The sequence below is a fragment of the Phaethon aethereus genome (genome assembly GCF_964289735.1).
Source record: "Phaethon aethereus genome assembly, chromosome: 4".
Taxonomy (NCBI): domain Eukaryota; kingdom Metazoa; phylum Chordata; class Aves; order Phaethontiformes; family Phaethontidae; genus Phaethon; species Phaethon aethereus.
Window position 1 is genome coordinate 72,233,093 of NC_138578.1, and position 20,209 is coordinate 72,253,301.

The 20,209-nt window shown below is 44.4% G+C and overlaps 3 protein-coding genes across 3 annotated transcripts; 1 reads left to right on the top strand and 2 right to left on the bottom strand.

Annotated features, from left to right (window-relative positions):
* Positions 1-3,419: 3,419 nt before the first annotated feature.
* CFAP184 (cilia and flagella associated protein 184) lies at positions 3,420-5,094 on the bottom strand (the record flags this gene model as incomplete). The annotated part of the gene is made up of 2 exons (XM_081999591.1): positions 3,420-4,001; positions 4,249-5,094. 2 exons carry the CDS (start codon positions 5,092-5,094, stop codon positions 3,420-3,422), a joined length of 1,428 nt encoding a protein of 475 aa, XP_081855717.1.
* A 389-nt stretch (positions 5,095-5,483) lies between these two features.
* Positions 5,484-8,208, top strand: TADA2B (transcriptional adaptor 2B). Its single transcript, XM_081998866.1, has 2 exons — positions 5,484-5,768; positions 6,862-8,208. Exons 1-2 carry the CDS (start codon positions 5,499-5,501, stop codon positions 7,852-7,854), a joined length of 1,263 nt encoding a protein of 420 aa, XP_081854992.1. The 5' UTR covers positions 5,484-5,498; the 3' UTR covers positions 7,855-8,208.
* A 5,885-nt stretch (positions 8,209-14,093) lies between these two features.
* Positions 14,094-19,606, bottom strand: GRPEL1 (GrpE like 1, mitochondrial; the record flags this gene model as incomplete). The annotated part of the gene is made up of 4 exons (XM_081999619.1): positions 14,094-14,440; positions 16,716-16,797; positions 18,380-18,548; positions 19,536-19,606. 4 exons carry the CDS (start codon positions 19,604-19,606, stop codon positions 14,094-14,096), a joined length of 669 nt encoding a protein of 222 aa, XP_081855745.1.
* Between the last annotated feature and the right edge of the window lie 603 nt (positions 19,607-20,209).

The window sequence follows — 20,209 nt, forward strand, 5'->3', positions numbered from 1 at the left end:
ATAAAGTCATGTAAAGTTATCTTAATCCCTTATTGTCAGTGTAATTCAGAAATTAATAATTCAAGTACCTGTCTGTTTCTTCACAGGCTTCTGTAGCAGTTTTTGTCTGTCCAAAATCAGGACTTTGGGACATTTAAGTATTGCTGGTGCAGGATTTTTTGGTGATGCTTTCCAAGTTCTCATGTTAAAATACCTGTTACATTACATGTGACATTTAGAAGATTTGATACTTATGGTGCCCATGGTTTAATCCATTTCATATGCTGGCCTAGGTCTGAGACCTGATGAATTTATTACAAAAAATAGAGTAAATACATCTTTGTGAGATGCGCAGAACTCAGAAATGCTTGGATACCTTATCTTTTCTTTGTTTTAAAAGAAGAAATCGTCGTTTATTGCAAGTTGCATAATCACAAGGCATTTTTGTGCTCAGCTTAAGGCAATATTCATTCTTAGAGGCATAACTTCAGAGATTAAAGTGGAGAAGCTTCCTGTTGCTTACTTAACTGAAAAGAGGTTAAAGCACCAAATAAAAAGATAGATAAAAGCAGGGGAGAGAAGATGGCACCTGTGCAACAAGACCACATGGGCAACACAAAGTCTTGGCTACCATGGTTCTAGTTTCTCCAGTAAACACGTTTCTCACTTCCTTGTACTGTTTGATTTGCTGGATTAGAACATAGAACTGCTTTATGTAAGCCTATACCAATTTGATACCCATAGAGCTTTACACTGATATATTACAGGAGTTGCACCAAATTGTTCAAAACTAGATTTACTTTCCCTTACCTGTTTTCCCAGTACTAATTCCAGTCGGTTTGAAGAGAAGTGGAATAGTTTCCTGCATGCCAGCACATGATATCAAGAAATAAGATGCTTGTCTTTACTGCTTCCTGATGGAATGACTTCCTATATTTATAGGAGAAAAATGGAGGAATCTTCATTCTTGGGGTGCTTTGGAAGGCTGGGGTAGCAGTGGGTTGTCTCAACAGCTTGGCACTAAGGAAAAAAAAGTCTTGGAGACAGCGTGTGAAGTTTAAGCAAATGTCCTGGTTTAAGTAGAAATACTCGGTTCAGGGAATATACTATCAACCTCATTTGCACCCTGAATTCTTGCCTTCTCCCAGGTGTCACACATGCAGCAATGAAAAGCATCTAAGATGTACTTGCCCTGCTTGCTTTCCCTTTCTCTACATTTGTTGCTTAGTAATGTTTAAGAAGTTAAAGGAAGGTTTGTATGTCTTCAGCCAAAAGCAGCAAGAAGTGTAAGAGTTTTCCTGGCAGAAACTTGTGAGAAGTCAAAACAGGGAGGAGCATCTTCTCTTAGGGAGGTGGCAGCTGATAATCCTGAAACACTTCTGTGGAATACCAGGAGGCTACTTGACTTGCATGATAGCTACTCTTTCAGCAGGAGAAGAGCTCACTTTTAGTAACAAGGCTTAAGATGAAAGGTACTGGTTTTACTGTCTTTTTTTATCATTCTAAGTGGTTGGCAGGTATGCTTCTCCTTTACAGTTACAGTAAAGGAGTACAGTTGCTGTAACAGGAATTACAGTCTCCTTTTACTGTCCAGCAACAACAGCCAGAGGTAGATCTACTGGTATTTTGTGAAAAGTTTTTGAACATAGTTGTGTAACGTCTCTTCATGAATGGAGTGTTTGAGCTACTGAAGATAACAGAGTACTTCAGTTGTTTGCAGAACAAGAGCCTGCACTGTTCTGCTGTGTTTATGCAATAGTTCTGCAAAACTGTAAGGACCTTAGCAGGATATGACCAAATTGCTACTGTGTGATTGCAGTAAGAGTGAGAAATTACTGATCCCTGATTTTACTATGACAAAAGAACAAGATTTAAACCTTTAATATTGTAATAACCACTTTAATTATGTTTTGTCTTTTAAATATCCAGGCAATTCAGAAAACCTATTTCAGAGATAATTTAAAAGAGAAAGGTATAAGGCATTCCTAGAAATGTCTTTAAGTTAATCTACTTTTTATCCCCATATAAGTGTATTCAGTGGCTTGTAGACTTTGTTTAAATGCATATGCAACTTATTTTGGAACTAAAACCAGCAACTCAATTACATCTCAGCAATACTGGTCCCACAGGGACCAGTAATTCAACCTGTGGCAGAAAACAAAAGGACTCCATTCCTACTCTTTAGCACTGGATGTGCCTTCTTTCCTGCAAAATTCACAGCCTTTGAACACTTAAGTCTGGGCTTTTAATACCCACCTCTGACTAGCAAAAATGGGACTAAAGATTGCTGGTCTAAGCAAAGTAGTGGTATAGCACACAGAAATTAACTAGGTAGGACTGATACAGTAACTGGGCACATCAGTTAGTGATGGCCTGTAAGGACCTTACCAAAGTTGCAATTCCTTTAGTAATGAGAACACAGTATGTCAAAGCTCCAATGTTTTATTGGCCTAAGATACTTCTATATTCCTGACATCCATCCCGTGTCTTAAAAAAATAATGCTAAGGTAGCAGCAGCAAGAGCTGCGGGATATAGAGCGGTCTCGCACCCACTGTTTGCCATGGGGGAACTGGAGTTTAAAGAACACAGTATTTTGAAAGGGGAAGCTGCTTCCTGTAACTAAAGCCCTGTGAGCTGTGCAGTCGTAAATCTGTAAATGGTTGTTGCTCCCTCCACTCTCTGGCCTTTCTTTTTGTGGAATTCTGATCCACTGTAGTTGAGCAGCGCAGAGGGGACTGAAGCAGTGATGGGCTTACACTACTCTCTCTATACACCATGAGGCCCCCGTAAACTGAAAAACCAGAAAAAAAAAAAAAATCTCTAGTTTTGAATGGTAAGATTTATATGTATATTTATACTATGAAAACAGTTCTTAAAGTAGTAAACCCACCTTCTTGTGCACCACCAAGGCTAACTTGGCAGCCAAGTATATTTACAGAATGGGTGAGTGATTTAGTGCTGCTGCAGTGTGTTGGCTGTCATGCAAGTCATGTTGGGTATTGACAATAAGCTGCTCTCCATGTCTCGGCCATATCTATGAAAATCGCCCCTTATGATGTGCCCAGAAGGCACACATTTATCATACAGATGAAGTTGATACTGATTTACAAAATCCATACAGAGGATGGCAGGATCAGGATTTAAGTTAGGGTATGGTGAGTGCTCTGCTGAAACAGCGTTGCTGTGGCCTTAAAGGACTGAGTGCTAAGATGGTTTTCCAGAAGTGTAGGGTTTTGACTGTGCCTTTTTTTTTTGTTTCAGATAGGCACATGTATATGGTTTTATTCAAAATGAGTAACTACTGCAATCTCTTCACTGAATGCATAATACTGACATGTCACTTAGAAAAGGCTTTTTCAGGAGTACCTGCGTAATGTATTCCCCAAGACTTACCAAAAAGCAGCATGTTAAAAATTAGAATTATGGAAAACTTCTTTGTTTATTTCTTTTCCATGCCACTTTTTCTTCTGTCATCTTCAGCAAGGAAAGAGGAATTGGCTTCCTTGATTTTTTTCTGAATTCCCCTACAAGTAAGGACCAGACCAGCATGGTGACATTTCAGTGTTTCCAATCGCCGACTTAGCAGCTCTACACTATCTACCTTTTCCTCAAAGTCCTGAAGTAGTATCTCATTTCCGAGCAACCCACATTGCTGCTGCAATTTCAAATTGTTTCTCCGCAGTCTGTCTCTGGCCTGTTTCGCTTTGGTCAGAATGTCTCTCTTCTGTGACAAGACTGCCTCAATGCCCATCAGTTCAGCCTTTCTGCCTTGATTTTCGGCTTCCACAAACTGTAGTTTTTCCCTGAACTGGCTGAGAATATGTAGTGTGTTTGATACCTTCTTTTTGAGCTTCAGGATTTCATCACTGAGGTGGTCAATCTTTTCGCTGTGTTTCTGATTCTCTTTCTTCATGTGCTCAAAGTCCATAAAGCGTTGGCCCTCTGCCTGTTCTCCCTGAGCTTTCAAGATGGTTTCAAGGTTTTGGATTTCATGCTTCAGCTTGAGGTTCTCCACACGGGCCTAGGGGAGTAGAAATAAAAGGAGAATGACTCTCTTTACTCCTTGCCTTGCCAGGGAAGAAGCACTTCCCTTTAAAATAAGTCAGGGTGATAATAAAGCTTTAGGGGGGAAAGACTATCGTACGTCTTCTGTTTGATACCGAGCAGTACATATTAGGGGAAGAAAGTGCCCTTCCTGTGAGAAGAGGAAAACGCTGGCCCCCTTCGGAAATCCCTTTGACAGGAGAGCGGCAGGGCTGCAGCCTCACCTCGCGCACTTGGTCTTCTTTCAACCGCTCCCCAGCCTGGATGCGGTCCACTGCCTTCGCCGCCGCCTCCCTGCCGCCCAGCCGCCGGCCGAGGCTGAAGACGGCCATCGCCTTCTTGCGGGCCTGGAAGGCGGCCCACTCGGCCTCGGCCCGGGCCTGCCGCTCCTCGCCGGCCCGCCGCCGGGCCGCCACCCGCTCCTGGCAGGCCGCGGCCTCCCGCTCCTGCTGCTTCCGCAGCTCCCGCAGCCGCAGCAGGCGCTGGCCGTACAGCTGCGGCCCGCCCGCCCACTGCTCCGCCCGCCGCCGCCCCTCGCCCCGCCGCAGCCGCAGCAGCTGGCCCAGCCGCAGCTGCAGGCGGGTGCTGGCCTGCCGCAGCCGCTCCCGCTCGCCTGCCAGCCCGCCGTGCTGCTCTAGCAGCGCCGCCCGCTCCCGCCGCTCCTCCTCGCCCTCCTCCGCGACGTCCCGTTCCTCGGGCGCCCCGCCCGCCGCACCGGCCGTGCCGCTCGCCTCCTCCTCCCCGGAGCCGCCAGCTGCTGGCGCGGCCGCCGAGGGCCCCGGCTCCGGTGGTCCCGCCGTGCCCTCCGGCTCCGACGGTCCTTCGGGCCCCTGCGGCTCCGTCGCCTCCAGCCCCAGCTCCTCTGGCTCGTAGGGCTGCGGCTCCTCCGGGCCCGGCGGATCCTCAGGCCTGGGCCCCGCCCGCGCCTCCGGCCTCTGTTCCGCGGGCTCCCCGGGCCCGTCTAGCACCTCGGGCCCCGGCGGCTCCGCTGGGACACCCGGGCTCAGCTGCCCCCGTCCCGCCGGCTCCTTGGGGCGCCCTAGCTCCGGCCCGCCCTCCGCCGCCGCCATGGCCGGGCTGCTCCCCGCTTCCCCCGTTGCCCGGGCAACGGGACTCGGCTCCGCCGGCCGGTGGGCGGCCCCACCCCGCCCCTCTCCCCGTGGCGCCGGCTCGGCCTCGCCCCCTTGCCTCAGACTACCACTCAGCGGTGGGGTCGCTCGGGGTCGCCTCTCCGATTGGCCATGGGAAAGGAAGACGGATCCCGCTCGGCCAATCCTAGGCGCACGTTCCTTTTAGTAGCCCCCGCGCCCAGGCTCTTTGGTCCCATTGGCCGAGGGTACGAGAAGAGGGCCAAGCCCTCCACGCCCATTGGCTGTCCGTCGTGGGGCTCCGCCCTCCGGGCGCGCTGCCATTGGCGATGCCGGTGCGGGGGCGTGTCGGCGCGTGCGCGCGGCCTGTCGGCGGGCGGGGTAAGATGGCGGAACTGGGGAAGAAGTACTGCGTGTACTGCCTGGCCGAGGTGAGCTCCCTGCGCTTCCGCTGCACTGAGTGCGCCGACATCGAGCTCTGTCCCGACTGCTTCTCGGCGGGGGCTGAGATCGGCCCGCACCGCCGATGGCACGGCTACCAGCTCGTCGACGGCGGCCGGTTCACCCTCTGGGGCGCCGAGGCCGAGGGCGGCTGGAGCAGCCGGGAGGAGCAGCTGCTGCTGGACGCCATCGAACAGTTCGGCTTCGGCAACTGGGTAAGGGTCGCGGGCGGCGGGGCGGGCTGCCGGTGGCGGGGTCCGCGTCGCGCCTGACAGCGAGGGAGCAGCGCCCGGCGGGGCAAGCGGGTGTGTGGGGCAACAGGCCGCCGCTGGCCGGGCCGAGGGGAGCCAGTGGGCCCGCAGGCCTGGCAGCAGCGGGTCCTGGCCGGAGCCCCGGTGTGGTGCCCCTCTCCGCGGAGACAGCGGACGCTCTGTGGGTGCAGGTGGTTCTGTGCCGGGGTGCTGGCTCTTCGGCCTTATCTGGGCCGCCTGCAGGAGAACTGCTGGTGGAAGGAGCACTCGGGCTTCTCGGACCTGTCACTACCTCGAGTTCCAGTATTTGCCTTCCCTCCAGTCTGTCTGTGTTACAGACCTCATTCCTGGCTCATCTTGGTGTTCTGGCTTTTCCTTCAGTATGTTACAGCTGTCAGCTTGCTGCTTGCCTTCTGTGCTGATATACAGTCAGGCTCGTTTCTAAAAAGTAGCTGTAAAAAGCATCATCGTTTCATTCATTATTCATTACTTGATTACATTTTGCTTTGTTAAACGGGAAGACTTTTTCACAGTCTTCAAGTTTATGGTCATTTTAGCTTGTTTTAGTTCTTAAATAATTAGAAAAAGAGTAAATATTATCTTTATTTCTATATTGCTCTAAAAGTACTTAATCAGTGCAATATAAATGAGCAAAATCTAAACGATGTAGTTATCTCAGTGCTGGCTTGGGACTTAGAAAGCTTCCTAGTGATGGTAGGGTGACTTTTTGTGAGAGCGATGGATGCTCAGGAATCACCATGCGGATCCAGTGTCACGATGGTGTTCCTGTACATAGAGGATCTGATGCAGCTTGCCTTAGTGGTATTTCTGGTGCCGTTTTCATGGCTTATGTGCTCCTGGGCACTTGTAAATACATACCTGGACCTAAAAATGCAGATCCAATGGAAACGTGGCTAATTTCAGTGTTGCTAGAAAAGTTTAGGTATAGTGAGTTAGCTTTTGAGGAGCAGGGAAGAAGTCATGATCTTAGCCGAGTGCACGTTATTCTGGAGATGTAATGGGATCATTTTATCACTCCTCCTTATTTTCCATTTAGGAGGACATGGCTGCTCACGTGGGAGCATCCCGAACACCTCAGGAGGTGATGGAACACTACGTGAGCATGTATATCCATGGCAACCTGGGAAAGGCTTGCATCCCTGACACTATTCCGAACAGAGTAACAGATCACACATGTCCCAGCGGTGGCCCGCTCTCTCCTAGCTTGACCACACCACTCCCGCCATTGGATATATCGGTGGCTGAACAGCAGCAGTTGGGATACATGCCGCTTCGGGATGACTACGAGATTGAATATGATCAGGATGCGGAGACTCTGATCAGTGGCCTTTCGGTGAACTATGACGATGATGATGTGGAAATAGAGTTAAAAAGAGCTCACGTAGACATGTACGTAAGGAAGCTCAAGGAGAGGCAACGGCGGAAGAACATTGCACGAGACTATAACTTGGTACCGGCCTTTCTGGGGAAGGATAAAAAGGACAAGGAGAAAGCTCCCAAACGAAAGATCACGAAAGAAGAGAAGGAGCTGAGGCTGAAACTGAGGCCTCTGTACCAGTTCATGTCCTGTAAGGAGTTTGAAGACTTCTTTGAGAACATGCACAAGGAGAGGATACTTCGAGCAAAGATTCGGGAGCTGCAGCGGTATCGTCGAAATGGAATCACCAAAATGGAAGAGTCGGCAGAATACGAGGCAGCCAGGCATAAACGGGAAAAGAGGAAGGAGAACAAAAACATAGCTAGTTCCAAGAGAGGGAAGGAAGATGGTAAAGAAGGTGAATTTGCTGCCATTGAAAACCTGCCTGGCTTTGAACTCTTATCAGACAGGGAAAAGGTGCTCTGCAGCTCTCTAAATTTGAGTCCTGCACGTTATGTGACTGTAAAAACTATAATCATTAAAGACCATCTCCAAAAAAGACAAGGAATTCCTTCAAAGAGTCGCCTTCCCAGTTACTTAGATAAGGTACTGAAGAAAAGGATTTTAAACTTTCTAACAGAAAGTGGTTGGATATCCAGGGATGCTTCATGAAACTCAGCTGATCTGAAAAAACACAGCAGAGGCCCGTTATAGCCTCAAGGACTCTGTTACTTTTTCCTTCCCTCCCCAAAGATACAGAAATTATGTCACTTAAAAAAAAAAAAAAAAAAAAAGGCAAATACATAAACCCCCACAGTATTCATGATCCACGGTTCAAATGGACTTTTGCTTTGGATCATGGAAAATACTTAATTGTGAAACTTCTACATAGGATTTCACTGCTTTTTGGTACATTATTAGAACAGATTTCTTTCATGTGAACTTACTCAAGTCCAGTAGTCCCAGAGTAATTTACTTCTTACTATTGGACAAATGAGTATCAGTGTAATCCTTGCTTTTCTCTGAAGGTGGGAAGATAGTTGAATTTGCTGGAAACTTTCTTCTCCCTTTGTTTTGTTTTTTTGGCGTAACGCTAGCAGCAAAGTGAAGCTTAAAGAAGTCCTGAGCTCAGGAGCAGGGTGAGCGGGGCTTTTTGTGACCATTGCTAAGCTTTCAGAACATTCTCCTTAGTAAATACAGCCAAGGTGCTGGGACAGCGGGGTGAGAGTTTCTGTCGATAATACAGCCAGGATGAGCCACAGCAGGGAGTGGAAGGAAAGAAATGCGGTAGGTGAGATGCCTTCAAGTACTTGTGCTGTGGAAAGGGTTCTTGAAGAGCTGCCTTCACACCCAGCTGATCCAGAGGTAGCTTTGACTTGAGTTTTTGCTGAAACAGACCCCACTGAAGCTTCAGTTTTAACAATTAGTAGCAAAGGTGCAGGAGTACATGGCAGCTGTGGTGCTCTGTTTCGGAGGAGGGGTCAGCACTTACTGTGAAGTGGCTGATTTGGGCTGGAAATGGGGCTTGGGAAAATAGGCAGCGAGTTGTCGTGCAGCAGTTGGGAACCTCAGGCAGCAAAATTGCCTTTTCTTCTTGTTGGGGGAGCCTACTCCTCCTCCTTCAGTATCTGTAACTTCTGAGCTTGCATGGGCTGAGGAGGTGTAGCTGCCTCCTCCTGAATTTAATTGGGAAGGACAGGGAAAGAGTGAGATTCTTAGAGAGTGACCACTGAGTGTTTTGTGGGTTTTGTTTGTTTGGTTTTTAAAAACAAATATGAGAAGTGATACAGATTAGGTCAAAATGTGCTCCTGAAGTACAGAGCTGTAAATCAAGCCATTACAGGGTTCTAATTGCACATACCTTGAAACGTACTGGACTAAACACGTTGAAGTTGAAATTACTGACGTGGTAGAACTGTGAATGCAGCCTGCTGCAGTGAGAACAGTGCAGTGAGAACAGTGCACCTTGAAAGGTAACTCGTCACAACTCTGATGACTACAGTCTGAAGTGGGTGCTTGTGACAGGCACCAGCTGGCGATGCAATACAGCATGTAACAGAAATGCCAGATCCACAGTACTGTTTTAGTAAGATCTACCAACGAAGGGGAAGATGTTGAAGGAGGACTAGACAGGGATTTTTATGCTCATTTCATCCTTAAATTCCCATGCTGGTATTTAACCGAATTAATAAAAAAAAAAAAAAGGTGGCTGCCATGTGGAAGATGGCACAGTGTTACTTGGGCCTAAGCCTCTCTATGGGTCATGTCCAGAGGAGGAAGCTGTGACTGTGGCCAGTTGGGCAGGCCTTGTGGAGAGCAGGTGTGCCAAAACATGGAACTTGACTGGCTCCAGAACAAGTGGAAGCACTGGAAATGTCATCTTGGTTTGATGCTTTGGGCTGTACTCAGTGAGGATACCACAAAATCTTAAAACAGTATTAATTCTGCAACTTGGCAGAGATACGCTGATCAAAACTGGGTTTTAGTTGTTATATCCAGCATTACCAAAATAGCGTTACCAGTCAGTTTAGACTAAAAGGGGTACAATTACAAAGCCAGCATTTCTAAGGAAGAAAAAACCAAAACTCTAGTGCCTTTTTCTTTTGAGCTTGTGATGTTATGTCCCTTCAAAAAAGGTAAGGGCTATGTCCTCTCGGATGTAATGCTTTGTTTGGCTTACCTGTAAGTGGCTTGTTGTGGAATACTTGAGACAAAACTGTCTCTCTTTGGCAGCAGCGGAACTAACTGCAATGTGCTGAGCAGCTTTAAGAACCACTTCCACCCTACATGCATGTACAAACAGCACACAAGTTCATAAGGTATAAACCCTTGGTTATTTTCTCTGTCCTACTCCTGTGGAAAGGAAGCTCAGCCTTTCTTTCTACTATTCTAGTTACGCAATTTGGTTCGTCCTGTACCTTGTTACTTAACTGCCATACCACACCATTACTGATAGTGTTCTGGAGCCTCAACTCTGCATGTAGCTGAGAGTTTAAAATAATTGGGTTTTTTTGGTTGTTTTCTCCAATCTGTGATTTTTGTATTTCTACACTGTTTTGGCACATCTAAGTCTAACTGAAGCAATAGTCTAAAGCCCATCTGAACAATAACTTAAAAAAAAAATCTAGGCACCAATGAGTCATTTAAATGTTGAAATGAATTCTGCATTTACACTTTGTAGTTTCTTAATTCCTCAGCCCCTCCAAAATGTTTCTTTGGTGCTAGACGTAACTTATTGAACATCAAAATGAATGTAAAATAAAGTATTTTTAATGTATGAAATATGGATATCAATATTTATTTTATACTTGCAAGCAAATTCAAGGTGGTGAATGTTTGCTTTTGCAAATATTGGTCCCTTGGAAAGGGCTTCCCCTAAAAGCAATGTCTCATTGTCAGCTCTGCTTTTAATTTTAAAGGTGACTTGCACTAGAGGATGCTGCTGTTCCATATTTTCACATGGAACTGATTTAGTCTAAGCATTTTTTTGTTATGAGCTGCTGTTTTTTGTTTGTTTTTTAAGTTGAGATGCAGTTATGTTAATCCAGCAAGTTACTAGAGCTATGCTGCTTGTCTTCTGTGGTGAAGAGGCTGAGAAAAACATGGCGAAGAGCTCTTTAACTTGTATCTTGTGTTGATCTGGAAGTGCTTCCTGTACTGTACAAATAACCTAGCCTTCATGTTGCTAATGAAAAGGTGTTTTATATGCTTAATGCTCTTGACTCTTCTAATTAAAAATATTACTAATGATAGTATCTGTCCTAAAAGCATTGATGTAAGCCTATGAAAAAGTGACACTCCATAATCTGTTCAAAATACTGATCTTCTGCTACTGATAGAGGCAGCAATAAGTCTGTTTTAATGCTGTATGTTTACTTCAATCAGTCCAGTGCCAGTGATGTTTTACAGTAATCTTTGCTCACTAGGTAACAAGGGAGCATTAATCTCCATTCTGTATGTACTACCCAGTGCAGAAGGGTGTGTTTTTGGACACATAGTATTCTGGACACAGACCCTCCTGCCCTATGTTCTGCTGCAGTCCCAGCGAGCATTAAGAGCACTAGTAGGTTTGCACAAGTCTTTGACCATAAACTGCCTTGTAAATCACAAACTAAGCACTCTGCCATTATTCTCTTGTGCTGCATCAAATTTCTTTGCCACTGTAATGGACTTCATTAACCTTTTGGTTTACTATCTCGTCTTGCAAAATGTTTTTGCATGTGCTCCAGTTGCTCTTCAGTGATGACAGATTAAATACTGTGAAGGAAGGTACCTGATGAGCATGTCAGCTCATCAGCTTCTTCCTTAAAGGGAATGTTGCACTCATTTGAATAGTGTACTGGTACAGCTGTGCCAGACACACAAATGCCTGTGCTGAAATCATGTAAAACCTAACTGATGTTGTGCACACCCAGCATTTTACTAGGTTTTTGCATTGTATATTGGTAAATAAACTTGTACTAAAGTTTCTTTCCACTATTGATTTAATGGTAATGTAGCTTGCATAATGCAGAAAATGGCTTAAGTCTTTGCAATAACAAATGGAGATGCATTTTAGCTAAATGATGATGGGGGAGAAGTAGTCTTTATGAAATAGCTAAACTGGAGGTACTGGTGGTAGCTTTGGCTGCTCTTATGCTTAAAGATCTTTTAAGATCTTTAAGATCTATTTTACATCACTGTTCTTTGATCTCTTCAGTGATTTTTACTGTTGTATGGCAGACTGCATAGGCAGTTTGAGCTCAGTAAAGACTGAAGCTCTCTGTGCTGAAAGCCTCTCTGCAAGGGCAGGCCAAAGAAAAGGAACCACTGAGAAACTCAGTTATCAGCTTTACAGATACTAGTCTGAGTCTTGTGCTGAACATTTAACAGTAACTTGTGTTTAAGAACACCCTGAGTGAAGACATGTAATCCAAAACAAGACATTTTGTGTGAAATGGTGGGAAGCTCATTAACAAAATCTTAATCTGCTAGGAAAGAAGCTGTCCCTTTGTTTTAATTGCCCTACTGGAAAAACTTCTATGCTAATGAAGCTGTTCTTTGATTTAGTTTAGATCCAGAGGGGCTGGGAGGGGACAGAACAACACATGACAGTTCTTAAAAGGTATCTAAATTGATCCTGGTCCCTTTATGGCTTGTCAGTGGAGCAAGGGTTCCACTCAAAGTGCAACAAAACCATTTCTTCAATCCTACTTCACACAGCTACTGTGTGCTCTAACCTAGATGGAAGTTACTTCCAAATTCAACTACAGTATGTGGAATCCTCCTCCCCCTTTCTTTCTCCCTCTAGTTTTATACTCAATCTTTGCATTTTGATCCCTGTACTTGATCAGTTTAAAAAAAAATTAACACTGTTGTTGCCTTCTACACACACTAAAAATTCTTCTCCCTCCCCTGCCCAAAGGATTGATTTTTTTTTTTCTTAGAGTTGAGAAAGAATGAATGAATGAATCCTTAAACATGACTAATCCCCAAACAGCAGTATGCACTTAGGTTGCTCCTAGTTAACTGTCTGATTCCCAGCACTGGAGAAAAGAAGTCTTAAAGAACAAGTAATCACTTCTCACCATGAGTAGGTCTAGCATTCAGTAAGCCAGGGGCAACTCTGCATCTGAATTAAAAAAAAAAAAATATACTTGACCTTAAGGTAAGAAGCTCCTTAATCCAAGACAACCAGAAACAAGGGTGAAAAACTCAAACTCAGAAGTACTTACTGTTTACCAGGTCCTAATAACATGCCTAAGTTTGAAGTTTTTCCTGTGTGTTTAATGTACAGGCTTTGAGGATACAAGACGACAGATGCTTTGTCAGTTGTGTAATTTGCCAAGTTCCATCCACTCCTATCCAGGTGACCAGACAAATGCAGGACAAAGCATTCAGTTAATCACATACTGTATTTTAGCCTGATTCTGCAGGATTGGGAGCAGCAGATGGAGTTAAGACATAGCAAGAGCTGCATATGGGAAAAGTTCTGTTGCAACTTAAGATCCAAGTGGAAGAAATGAAGATGAAACTAAGTAAGTTCACATTTTTGTTTGAGCCACTCACTTACATGCAATTATTTATGTAACTCTAAAAGACAGTATATACCAAACTCTCAGCTACTTGCTGCTTTGGGTATCCTGGCTTTCAGCAAGGTTGTAACTACAGTTTGCATAACAAACTGATTGTAAAGCCTGCAAGTTACAAGACTATCAAAATTGTTTAAACCAATTTATACAATATTAAATTAAAAATCCAGAGGTAGGATAAATTCTATTGGTTCTTCAATGCCATACAAGTATTAGATGGTTTCCTTGAGTCAATGTTACTACAGAACAAAAAGGGCTGAACAATTACAAAAGATGTCTACTCTCCATTGCCTTTTATTTACAGGTCAGAAATCACAAAGGTTTCAATTACAGTTGTTGAGAGAATTTCTGAATAGGCAAAAAAGGGCATTTATGGCATCAGTGTGAAAAAGCTGATGGACACTTGCAGAAAACGGGTTCTTTGTACTACTTCACCCACTTCTGCAATGGTAGATTCTACAAAATAAAAGGAAGTGTCTGAACTGCTATTTGGATTTTCAATCTACATACAGTGGTAAATGTGAGATTGCAAAATTCTGTTGCTTTCAATTTAACTTACCTTTGTGAGCAATAGTTGTAAAAAAATGTTATCTATCTAATCGGAAGCATTAGAGGGCTTAATGACTCTTGTATTTCACACTTAAGAGAGCTTACAGAACAGTGATGCTGAAGGCCACTACACAGGAGAATTTCATCAGTTGCTTCCTTTTCACTGGGAGACCTTAACCAATTCATTTAAACCTCTCAGGGGGCAGAGGAAATGAGGAAAGCATGGTGTAAGAGAAAAACCATCCAGCTGTTTAATAGTTGTATGGCATTTTAAATTCTCAGATTAAGCAGCTAAGCGTCTTTCACAACACCCACCAAGGCAGGCCGCAGCGTACGCCCATGCAGCTTATAGCCAATCTTGGATACTAATGCAATAGTGCCAGGCTCCTTCCCTTCCATGGGAGCATGGAACAACGCTTCGTGTTCATAGGGATCGAACTTGGCTCCGACAGGATTCAGTCTGAGCAGGCCATGTTTTTTAAACACTTTCTGAATCTGTACTTCTGTCATAACAAGACCTTCATATAAGCTCTTCAGGTGAGGATTTTCATCCTTAATTTCTTCCTTTGGAACACTTTGTGTTGCTTTCTCCAAAATGTCTGCGACTTCTAGTAAGTCCTTACAGAAGCTCTGAATCCCTAAAAAGAAATAAAACAGAAGGGACTGGGATTACTCCACTGAGGGAAACAAGTGTTTAAAAAAACAACCACCAAAACAACAAAAACCAAAACCTACAGCAATAATCTGTACTCTTTTAGATTTTTAACAAGATAATGTGATACTGTAAACCTCTGGGGTACAATGTTCTTCCCAATTTTACTTGATGATACAGAACTTGAAATCCATACCACCTCCTCTTGTTCTTTTGAAAAAATGTATTCCAACTTAAAAGAGCTAAAGCTATGCTGATGACCTGACATTAACAGTTAAAATTCTCAGTGAAGTTACCAAAACCTTCAGATGGCTTAATGTAATGTCCTCATGTCTCTCTCTCATCCTGGGAATTCCTACCCTTTAATCTGATGTGCTAAAATACTTGCAGAAGAAAAAGCATGTAGTCAGACCAATACAGAGTCTAAGAGATGAACAGGGATTCTTCCTTGAAGGAAAAGAACTCACACCTCTCCCTCCCACTACAAACCACTTTTATAGAGTCAGAAGCTGCGCCTTGTAAAGGCTGAGCAATTCCCAAGCTAACAACAGTCCATGTCCTGGAGGTGTTATCTGGCTCACGCTAAAAGAATCTGGACTACTCTCACTTGAGGCAAACTATCTCTAGAAATCATGAAAAATTAAAACGATTCAGTAGAGGTAAGCCAATGATAAACTGCACTGCATTTTGGCAGCTGTGTTTTTTGGGGTTTTTTTTGGCAACAGACAGCCTTTTTATTCTAGCTCACATTTTAGATGTCTTTTTTCTTTACCAAGAAGCGATATGAGCATTACCAGAAAACAAGTCTTTGGTTTAAACAAAAAGAACTATGGAAGCACCTTGCAGGATCTATAGGGATCATCTCAGGAAAGAGTCACAACTGCACAACTCCATAGAGACTTGAGCTCTTTATATAACAGTAACTAAGAGTGTCCAAGTAGTTCCAAAAATCTGGAAAAATGAATCAAGGTTTTAAATTAAAACTAAAACTGTGGTTAGGGTGGAAGTGTCCCAAATATAGATTAACCAGTTGTCTGGTGATCTGGGTCAAACCAAATAACCAAACTCTTCAGAAGGTGGCTTCTTGTGGTTTGTTTTTTTTTTTTTTCCAGAAGTTATCCCTGCAGTTATCTGTGACTTCATCTCTGTGAATTTATTCAAGTCTCAGAAATGAGTTTTTCTTCCTTCAACAGAAAAAGCAGTCATATATGAATGATAAAACTTACAACCATGTAGCTTACCTGTAATTTAGTTTTCATAAGAAATTGTATTTGAATATTTATTTGAATATAATATTTATTTATTTCTGAGCTCAGGCTGAAATAATACTTACTGAAAATCAACTTCAGGATGAAGCATTCAAACATCCATGAAAACTGTACAAAAAGACTATGTAACAGAGAAATGCTTTTTCACATTAACTGCAGACCCTGTATTTGAAACTAAAATTTCTGTATTCAGAATTAAACTACACAGCTGTACATAGTTTGTGTCAAAAAAGGGCAACTAATTTTTCAAGCCAGAGTGACAGTCAAACACTAAGATAATATAGCACTCTTCTGCTGCAGTATCTGCATACCATTTTTGTTTTACCAATTTGTGTTTGAACTGTCAAAAAGCTAAATCAGATGTCAGTAGTCTGGCTCTTGAAGAAAGATGTGTTTCTAGGACTCCTTGTAGACTGTGACTGTACATTCCTACCACTGAAAACAGTCCATCCATGTAAATTTATTACTTCTATGGCCTTCAACAGAACAGAAAGGTTATACAAATATAAAAGGAAAAAAAAAAGCCACCCCAAAAAACTCAAACCCAAAACAAACAACAAGAACAAAAAAAAAAAAAATCAAACCAGAAGGAAAGCTGGTATTCCATGCTCTTGGTTCAGTTTTCTGCAGTCAATTTTGAGACCAAAGTGTGTGAAAAAGGCAAACTTCAGGTTGCAAGCCTTATTGAAAAATCCACTAGTGCAGTATGTATTGTAGAAAATCAGACACCAAATCTAAAGAAAATTTCAAGTTGTTGACCTTCAGCAGTTTAAGTCTTGCCCTTGTCTAGTGAGATGGTAACAATTCTGATGGAAAGTGAGCAACCGGTCAGACCTCTCTGCCTCAAATACATTTTTCTAACCAAGCAGTCAGAATCACCGGAAGGTACAACTTGTCAAAGCTGTGGGCCACTCAGCTCAATTTTCCAGGCTTTGCACTTCATGCTAGTATTCTTGAGTCTTATGAGTATATGCAAAAAGAGCCTCCACTGACCATATAACTTTGCCTCCTCTACCAGTTTCTGGCTTCTTTGCCTCACGTTTTCTGCATCTGCCAAGGCACGCTTGTACTTGTCCTAAAGAAGAAAAACCAGTAACAGAAGAGATTTCATTCATGGTGGTTGGTTAGTTGACAATAATTCAAACCGCATATTCAGTACAAAACAACATTTTAAACATAAAAGTTACATGGCCTAAATCCACCATCTAAAGAGTAATCTGAAAACGACATGCCAATTATCATGGCATCCTTCCTATCAAGGCAGATGTTTACTTCACTTCAGTGCAGACAGAAGTGAAGGAAAGGAAATAACATGGGTTTCCAGACTCTCAGTATTTGTCCACAGATTGGCTGGAAGAAATTTTTAACTCTACGGATATATAAGTTTTACAAATCAAAGATTTCTGCTTTTTTTCGTGTGTGTTCACAGAAAACCTCAGCAATCGTAAGGTATTTTGACACAATGGCAAACGAGATTCAACCCAGTCATGACTTTCAAACCATCTCTTCCCTCTCCATACATACCACAGAGCGTCCTCTAGTTTTTTCAAACTTTACAAACTATGAAGTCTAACTAAATCCTCTGTTGTTCAGTCTGTATTTTGGTCTGTTCCTGGCAAGATGGCCATCTAGCAGCAGATGTAATAAGAATGGAATTCAATAAAATTAGTCACTTCAAGTGTTTTACCACCTAACCGAGAACTCCATGTTGGGCTTCCACTCTCAATACACTTGACCTCACATGCTAGTGAAGAAACAGAATAAAAATAGTGAACAAGTTGACTGAAGAGCCATGTTAGGTAGCCAATAGCAAATGTCGGCAACAGAGATGTTAAATGACATCTCAGTTTTGTCCTTCAGTGCTTTGGGAAGGGCAACAGAAATGAAACTCAATCCACTTAATATCTATAGGTGCTGCTTCTTTAGAAGGTTCTGGGCTACCTCTCAAAGCCTCAAACACTCTAGACAGACATTTTATATAAAGCACTCATCCAGAAAAGCAACACCTTTGTTTAATCCACACCTCCCACTGGCTTCTTCACCCTCCGCTGAAGTCACACATGGAAGAGAATGCAAGATTCATTAGGCCAGACAGAGGGAACATGACGCTTCAGCCTTGTGTTTGAAGGGCTCTCCAACAGAGAAGGTTTGAAACTCCCACTTCCTAAGCATGTCGTAAGTACACTATTATATAAAAGCTAAGCATCATTAACTCTGACCTTTGGAAAAGTCAGCAGCTGTTTTCAGAAAGCCTGCTCTTAGTGCACACAAATACACAATCACATCAAAGACACACTCAAACCTTTCAGTGGGCTTCCAAAAATTTCTTAACTGAGCAAAACCTAAATTAACTGAAGTCAGTGAAACTAAGTAACAAATTTTCAGGCTGGAAGAGGTCCTAGTCCATCCAGAAATTGGAATGAAACTATCCAAAAATCTTAATTTTGGACCAGAGATGCATCTCAGGTCTTGTAGTACATCTATTCTTAAGTTTAAAGAAATTATGGAATTGCAGGTTTTTATTCAACAACTAAACAGCAGTCACAAAACCATATCCAGATTGTGCACCAAGAACCCGTAATGAACACTCTTAGGCATGCGGTTTGTAAGGTATGTGTTTGGTAAGGTATGCAACCTGATGACCAAAAGATACTTACAGTAACTTCTTTTAGTTGTTCTTCCAGTTTGGCCTTTTCTTCAGTTAACATTTTTTCAGCAGAGCTGGGTTCAACCTTCTGCTCATTTTGGCTCTGACTCTGGTCCTCTTCCAAGTTCTGGCCAGTATTTTTCTGTTGTGTTGCTACACAAAGCAATCGCAGAGAAGTCCTAAAGCAAAAACATGTGGACAATATTACTCAGTTGCTTACTTTGTAAAATATTAGCTTTTTCTGAACATAGTGGACACTTTATTTGACACATCAACATCTACAAAATTCTCACACTGAAGCACAAATTAATACAACAGTTCTAGGTCTGTGAAAACTGTTTGCAGAACCTTTCGTCAGAAGTAACTGAACTCAGCCCATCTAAACTCTTGCAAAAAATAACTTTGCTGAAAAGATAACCACGGGGCAGCCACTTATAAATGTCTATTACATTCAGTTTATAAAGTCACAGCACTTTTAAGGGGAATATGAGCTTGTTTTCAGCACAGTACTCTATCAGGAAGCAAATCTAGTTTACGTGATGCAATAATTTGCAACAGTCTCCCAGCAGACACACCAACAAGCACAGTGGTTTATTGCAGATTGGTAGAGAGCAATGGAAAAGCACTTTCTTTGTTGCTGCTGTATTGCAAACATCCCGTCAAGAACGGGCCAGTCTCCATGAAGATGGCTATTTATCCTTTCCTAATGTTTCTTAGGCTGAACTAGCTGAGCTACCTGAGCAAACCACTTCACAGACGAGGTGGGCGGATCAGTGCCGCAGTGACAAAAGGCCTCGGGTCCCCGCACGCCACATCAAGACTTCAGGCCTGGAGACATTCAGTCTCAAGACCGGGCCTGGAGGGCCCAGCAATGCCTGGCCGGGTCACGGTCCCGGGGTAGGCTAAGGGGCAACATGGCAAAGGTCGGCGGGGAAGGGTGGCCGGCAACAGCCCGTCCCGGTTGTAGGAAGGGGCTCCCCAGTGCAGAGCCGGAGAGCCGAGGCGCGAGGGGTGAAGCACCCCAGCGCGGCGGGGCTGGGCCCCGCGCTCCTCCTGGCCCGGCCCGGCCCGGCCCAGCTGGGTGATGGCGAGGCGGTGAGTGCGGACCCGTCCCGACGCGCCCGATCCAGGCCAGGCCAGGCGGCGCGGCGCGGCGCGACCCTCACCTCAGGGAGAAGCGCAGCAGCGGGTACCGCGGGCGCAGCGCGCCCCGCACGCACTGGGCCACCGCCGCCATAGCGCCTTCCTGCACACCGACCACCTCAGCCCGCCCCTCCGAGCCTCCGCGAGCCCGCTGCCAAATCAGCGAGCGGGCAGGCTAAGAGTGACGCTGCCAACAACCAATCCACAAGGCGGATGCACGCCTCAGCCCAAACAGGCGCGGTGGAGGAGTGGAGCCTGCAGCTCTTCCGGGTCGCTGCGGAAAGCTCATGTGAAGAGCTCTCTCCTCGTCCCTCCTCGTGGCAGAAAGTGACGTGAAGTGGGCGTGGACGCAGGCGAGGCGAGGGGCGGGGCTCGCAGCGTGAGGGCCATTTTGTGTTGTGAGGGAGCTCGGCGGGAGGTGTTGTGTCTGCCTTGGGCGTGGGCCCTGCTGGGTCCTTGGTGTCCCTCTGCGGGGTAGTAAAGCATAACGGCGGGAACGAGAGCCTGTGGGAGTTGACAGGGCACTAGCTAAGGCCAGGTGTCGGTATTTTCCTCTCACAACTGGTCAACGCAAGCTGGAGACAGTTTGGTGGCTGCAGGTGGTCCAGTCTGATGATCCACATCCTTCCTGTGCAAGTTGTGACTGAAAAAGTTTGACATTGAAGATTGCAGCTTTTTTTTAACTGCTGAATAACCC